At 36.8% G+C, this 7,314-nt stretch overlaps 1 protein-coding gene across 1 annotated transcript in view; it reads right to left on the bottom strand.

Moving 5' to 3' along the window:
* Nucleotides 1–2,599: 2,599 nt before the first annotated feature.
* oprk1 (opioid receptor, kappa 1) overlaps nt 2,600–7,314 on the bottom strand; it is a 77,505-nt gene continuing 72,790 nt past the window's right edge. Inside the window, exons 3-4 of the mRNA XM_070875790.1 lie at nt 6,893–7,245; nt 2,600–3,130 (exon numbers count right to left, since the gene is read on the bottom strand). Of these exons, the coding sequence (XP_070731891.1) occupies nt 2,604–3,130; nt 6,893–7,245 (880 nt within the window). The 3' untranslated portion in view covers nt 2,600–2,603. The remainder of the gene's footprint in view (nt 3,131–6,892; nt 7,246–7,314) is intronic.

Raw genomic sequence — 7,314 nt, 5'->3', positions numbered from 1 at the left:
AATATTTTCTACAAATTTTTAAGGATGAATTTTAGAAAGAAGAATCTGAGAAAAGTTTTGAGCCAGAGAATATTTCTACCACCTTGCTCATATGTAGACCTCTTATTTCTAATTTCCAGAAAGCAATTAGTCATGCTAATTCCACCGATAACAGCAACCTCTGGTACATCATCATTCTTCATTTGTGAGCCCAGACAGTGATTGTGGCCAACTATTCAATTGCGAGTGCCATTATAGCTGACCTGATCTCATCCTAACCTGATGCTTACATTGGTTTACTTCCAGCAGAGGTCGTTAGGTATCCATCAGGACCAGAGATTCTGGCTGGCTTCCACCCACCCAACCTCCTGAGGGTGCTATATCACTTTCATCAGTACTACCCCAGCTAAGAGCAGCTCATTTTGCGCAGACTAAGGGTCAGATCGGAGACTTAGAATCAAATTGGAGACGTTTCTACTCTAAGATTCAATAACACACATGTTTGGCCATTGCAGGAGATTTTGATAAATTTAATGTTATCACCAGGAATCAAATCTATTGTAATCCACATTCTGGTGGTAAAATGCCAGATTCAGACCATTAGAGGACCCAGGACACTGTGTCAAAGCACTTCTTAATTTATCATATTCTTGGGATATACTAATTTTAATTTCTTTGTAGTTTTAATGTTATACAAATGGATACAACACTAGTTTAAAATGAATTATGACAATCACATAAACAAAATTGCCTTAAATAGTAGGTATATGCATACACAATATTACTCCTGTTCTGACTGGCCAGAGGACTGAAAACATGCGGAATGAGAAGACAGTCTGGTACACCAGGATATTGTTTCAGTTGTGTGAGGGTGGTCTGGTGATTTAACTGAGGTGAGGGAAAGCAAACAGAACTATTTGGCTTTTATCAGTGTAACTCCTCCGAAATTGGTTAGTACAAACCATTTATGAGAAATGTATAATTCAGTTATTTTTTTCCAAGTAAAGTTAAACTGAAAATGGGGATCTTTGGAAGCCTTACAATCCTGACTGTTCAGAAAATGTTTTTTTTTTTCCCTGTCTGTGGTTTAAAAAGAACATTTGATATCGATTTCTCTTTGCTTTAATGCTGCTCCAAAATAAGTGTCAAAATTATGTATTCCAGGGAAAAGCTACAATTATTTAGAACTCTCATTTTTATTTAATAACAATTTCACAAACATGTTCCAAATCAGGACAACACATAAATTATTTCATGTCTATATAAGTACCTGCAAATATTTTCTAACATCAAAATTACCAACAGTTTGCAACACCAGGGAAAAATAAATCAAATAGATTTAAATAAAGCACACCCACCATTCTGAGCACTGATAAACAGCAAAAATATTGTCAGTCACATTATATACCACAAGTTGATTCTTTTACTTCAATTAAATGAGAAATATTTTAATATGAATATGTTACAATATATTAATAACAAAGATAAAATACTTAACATTTTTCTAAGCTTTTTAATTCACAGTCACTTCTAAGTTAAAAACAGAAACTTATAACAGATAGTGAGACAAAGATTCTATTTTACATAGTGGATGGAAAATCATGATTTCCCTCCTGGCAGGTGAGTGATGTTCCTGGCCATGAGTGTTCATTTGTCAAATTGGTCCGAGTAAGATATCTGTTGAATGTTATTTTACAAAATAAGGGATTTTGTTTTGTTGATTCAGACTGGATTGCCTTTTCCAAAACCCACTTTGTTATCTGAATCTCAGTTCTAGAACACAAAACATTGACATTTATTCCATGGTTGAGCCATATGTTCATTAAATATGTTGCTACATGCAAATTGTGGCCGATGATCAAAGATTTTGGTCTTAAATCTTAGAATGCAAGAATTATTTTTACAAGAGAAAGCATTTGGCTCTTGCTTTGCAAATAGAGCTTTTTTTTAAATGGGGTTCCACTCACTGCTTTTGGATCTTAATATATTCAATTTGTGTTTGTTTTATATACTGGAAATGCGCAATATTTTTTATGTATCTACACTGATAAATTGGTAATAACACATTTAGTAGCATGTATGCTTTTGTGTATGATTGACTGTACACAGCTTCTTCGTTTAATCTGACTCAAGGTTCTCATTTAAGATTTGTAATTGTTTTATATCACTAAATGTCTGTTGTTTGTTGCTAACATGCAATGAAAGTATTTTTTGAAAAAGCATTGGAATCATAAGCATAGACTCCAAATATATCCATTGCAGATAGTCTCTGATATGCCTGCCAAGTTAATTTGACAGGCTCCATTTCCCAATTAAATGGGAATGTAAGTACAGCACTGTTTCAGAATCAATGCCAATTATTCAGCTGAGATATTAAAATGGCAAGCATCTGCTCTTTCGTGCTGAAGATAAGAATATTAAAATGAAACTCACTTTCCCATGCATACTGATCTCTTATTGATGAACATAGGCAAACCAAGTCACTGCATTTGTTATAATGCTAAATATACCTATTTTTTTGGTCAGCAGAATAAGAATTAAACTGCAGAAGTAATTTGAGTCAGACCTAAATCCTGAACGTCATCTCTCACTTGCGGCGAGAAAGATGACATTTCCACTGCTAGTCATACCTGCCGGTTTGCATTCACTATGCTATTGCGAAACAATGTCGCATTCTGTGTGGTATTCCTTACTCTGTTGCTAGTCTGTAACTCCAGCCTCAACCCCGAGGAACAGCAAAAATCTTTGAAGCACCTTTTAAAATTTTCATCTAGAAAAGCATAGAGGATGGGGTTAAGGCTGCTGTTGGTATATCCAAGAGCTACTGAGAAATAATAGCAGGCAGATACTGCAGTGGTTTCTGGGACATTTACTAAAGCTTTGACTAATACAAAAATGTGAATGGGAGTCCAACAGATGATAAAAACTGCGACAACAATAAGGACCATCCGTGTGATTCGGCGTAGGTTTCTGTCTTTCTCTCTGGAACCAGACAGTAATCTCACACTCTTCAAACGCAAGATCATCAAGCTGTAGCATACAGAGATGATGAGAACTGGTATGACAAAGGCAAAGACAAAAACACAGACTTTCAGCACAGTGTCCCAATACCAGTAGGGATGTGGGAACTGCAGCGCACATTCAACGATACCTGTTGAATAAGAAAAATAAAAGTCAGCGGTTATGATGAAATCCACAATCAAAACTATTGTATCTACACCTTGTAATCTGAGATTGGTAACATTTTATCTTTTTTTCAGATGATCTTCAGTCAAATATAAATAGTTTTAGAGGGAATTCAGTGGAATCAAGCTATACTAAACATAGTATCCATGTAATTGAATGCCCAATTAACTTTGTCCCAATGAACAAACTGGAATATTAATAGGAAAATAGTACAGATCCTGCAAGAGAGTATAATCATTTTAGCAGTCTCTTTATGTATTGTACTGAATTATAATAAAAAGGCTTCAATTAAAAATAACACTGAATTGATGTGTGTTTAATGGATATGTAGCCGAGACCTGGTTCCATGACAGGCTTGGTAATTGACTATGTAAAAAATATATACTAGTTCTGCTTGGCTTTGAGCTTTTTGTGTCAAGATTCAATTGTCACAACTTGTAATCAGGTGAAGATGATTTGGAGATCAATTGGCATGGTCAGCTGAAGATCAGCTTCAGTGTATTTCTGGTGAGCAGATATAAAGTGGATATATTTAGAAAATTACCTCCAGAAACATTACATAATTCTCTATGAAGTAATATATAGTGACAATGTGAAAACTGGTTCTGGTGTCTTTCTCCTACTTATATTTTTTCAAATAGACTGATTGACATGTGTTGATAAATTGCAACTGATATATATTGAAATTGGGCTACCTACCTATGGTTTATCAATGAGTTAATTTCAAAATATTATGTTTCAGTTCCTGTTGCCAAGGGAACACTAGAATACTCGTATCCATAAAGGCCAGTGCCTGTAAAATCACAGGTGTCCAATTCTAGTTGTTTATGAACTCACTGTTATTCTCACTAAAAGGGTGACTCATAAGTTTTATATTTTCACAGAGTAAAACTAGTCCTTGTTTTTCTGTTTACCTCTCCAAACAATTAATTCAGTTCTCATTTTACTGTTTACCTATATCAGCAAGTGATTTAGAAGTATGTCTTCCTCTGTTCACTAATCAAGAGAAAATATAAATGTGAGTATAAAGCACTGTTTTCCACTTTGTATCCACCATCTACATTTTCATTAAAATTAGTAAATAAGAAGAAAACATATGCTTTAGTAATTTATTCTGGAGCATTCATTAGTTGATGGGGAGCATGTGCCTAAATTCCCAACAACAACGCTGGTGGACGAGGCTCTGAAAGGGAATGTAATTTTGTAAAATTACTCCTTAAGTGTTCATAACAGCAATATCACACAGCACAACTTCTAAGCTCATGCTACTTATCTAATATAACAATTACAGTGCTACAGATTAACATGAGTATTAATGAGCATGCCTTCATCTATGACATTTAACCAAGCTAGACAAAGATAGATAATACACTTGCTTAAGTCAATTATAGCTGTATATTTTACACTCTCTCCTGTGAGTTGAGACAATGAGCATTACAGCTTAGACTGGAAACTATTGATTCTGCATGCTGCAATTTCCTCAGAAAATCAGCTTTAATGGTAACTAAATTTTAAAGGACATAGAGCAATGCTGAACACCATAGGAAAGAAGGATGCTATATAATAACCATCAATGCTGCATGGTGTTATGGGGATGAAGGCACAAAAACTGCAGCAAAATGATATCTGCTCATCTGATCTGAAATGATCAAGTGCTATAATTGTAACAGGCTGTCATGCAATTAGGCTAGTTCTGATTATATTTTTGACTGCAATTATGTGCTTGAGTAATAGAATTGAGTTAACATCTCTGAATATCTGATGTCAAGGGGAAACTTTTGACATCAGATATTCAGAGATATTAATTCAATCTATTACTGAGCAAGCATTCCAAGAGAAGTTTCTATTTCTCATCCACATACTATCCTTCAGCGACATCATCTGAAAACACAATGTCAGATTCCACATGTATGCTAATGACACCTAACTCTACCTCATCATCACCTCTCTCGACCCCTCCACTGCCTCTGATTTGTCTCACTGATTGTCCGGCAGCCAGTATTGGTGGTTTCCTCCAATTAAATATTGAAAAGGACCAAAGCCATTGTCTTCCACCCCCACAACAAACTCCATTCCTTAGCTACTAATTCTATCTCCCTCGTCAATCTCGATTATTCCAATATTGTCCTGGCTGGCCTCCCATCTTCCACGCTCATAAACTTCAGTTCATCCAAAACTCTGCTGCCCGTACCCTAATTCGCAGCAAGTCCCATTCACCCATCACCCTTGTGCTTACTGACCTACACTGACTCCTGGTCCAGCAAAGTCTCGAATTTAAAATCCTCATCTTTGTATTCAAACCACTCTAAGGCCATGCCCCACCTTAACTCCGTAACCTCTTCCAGCGCTACAACCTTCCTGGAATAGGAGAAGCTGGGGTTGTTCTCCTTAGAGCAGAGAAGGTTAAGAGGAGATTTGATAGAGGTGGTCAAAATCAATAATGGTTTTGATAGAGTAAATTAGGAGAAACTGTTTCCAGTGGCAGAGGGTCAGAAACCAGAGGACACAGATTTAAGGTGATTGGCAAAAGAACCAGAGGTGACTTGAGGAAACACTTATTTGCACAGAGAGTTTTAGTGATCTGGAATGTACTGCCTAAGAGAATAGTGGAAGCAGATTCAATAGTAACATTCAAAAGAGAATTGGATAAATACTCGTAGCGAACTAATTTGCAGGGCTACGGGGAAAGAGCATGGGAGTGAAATTAATTGGATACCTCTACTAAAGGCACGATGGGTTGAATGACCTTCTGTGATTCTATGAGCTCTGCACTCCTCCAATTATGGCCTCTTGCGTATCCCCTTTGAATCACACCACCATTGACAGCTATGCCTTCAGCTGTCTAGGTTTCAAGCTCTGGAATTTCCTTAAACCTTTCTGCCGCTCAACAACAACAACAACTTGTATTTATATAGCACCTTTAACCTAGTGAAACATCCCAAGGCGCTTCACAGGAGTAGAAATTAGTGCAGATGACCAAAGGCTTGGACAAAGAGGTAGGTTTTTAGCAGCGTCTTGAAGGAGGAACGAGAGGTAGAGAGGTGGAGAGGTTTATGCAGGGAGTTCCAGAGCTTTGGGCCAAGGCAACAGAAGGCACGACCACCAATGGTTGAGTGATTGTAATCTGTGCAATAATATTGAGCACACAATCTTGGTAGGCACTTTAAGGGCATTACTGGAGGTGCCGGTTTTCAGATGAGACATTCAATCTGCCCTCTCATTTAATGTAAAAAATCCTTTGGCACTATTCAAAGAAGAGCAAGGGAGTTCTCCCAGTATTGTGTCTAACATTTATTCCGCAATCAACAACTAAAGCAGATGATTTGTTCATTTATTTTGTTGCTATATGTGGGAATTTGCCGTGCGCAAATCAGCTGACTTGTTTCCTACATTATTACACTTCAAAAGTATTTTATTGCCGTTAAGCACTTCAGGGTGGTTTGAGGTTGAAAAAGACGCTATATAAATGCAAGTTCTTTCTTTTTTTACATTATAGAGAAACATCACACAGGTAGCTTCATTTGCATTAATTTGCTCCAAAACCTTTTTTGCATATTCAATGCGTTGCACTTCATTAAAACTTTTCAATGGGAGCATCGCGTGAATGATAGTCAGCAAAAAATGTAACATGTGTAAAAGTTAAATACGCTGCAATAAAATTCTGACTTTTCTAATACTTTGTAACTACAGTGATGATGTTGGCTTTGACAGCAGCTTCAATACTCACCATCCCTCGTTCCTGTGGCCCCCAGCACTATAACAGGTATACCAATAACTGAGGCAAGGAGCCAGATGCAAACATTTATTGCTTTTGCCTTCAAGGGAGTGCGGAAGTCCAATGCCTTCACTGGATGGCACACAGCAATATATCGATCAACACTCATCATTGTCAATGTGAAAATGCTGGTAAACATGTTATAATAATCAATGGAGACCACTATTTTACACAGCACATCTCCAAATGGCCAGGACCCTATTAAATAGTCAGCACTCTGGAAAGGCATTGTGCTTGTTGCTAGAGCATCAGCTGCAGCAAGATTGAAAATATAGATATTGGTAGCAGTCTTCATCTTGGTGTGTCTAAAAGGAAATATATAAAGCTGTCTTAGTTCATTTCTGTGACCATTCATAGTCCATAGAAAATGCCGA

The sequence above is a fragment of the Pristiophorus japonicus genome, chromosome 1, assembly GCF_044704955.1.
Source record: "Pristiophorus japonicus isolate sPriJap1 chromosome 1, sPriJap1.hap1, whole genome shotgun sequence".
In the NCBI taxonomy this organism is placed as follows: domain Eukaryota; kingdom Metazoa; phylum Chordata; class Chondrichthyes; family Pristiophoridae; genus Pristiophorus; species Pristiophorus japonicus.
The sequence above is the reverse complement of the archived record's forward strand: the minus strand, read 5'-3'. Positions and strand labels throughout refer to the sequence as shown.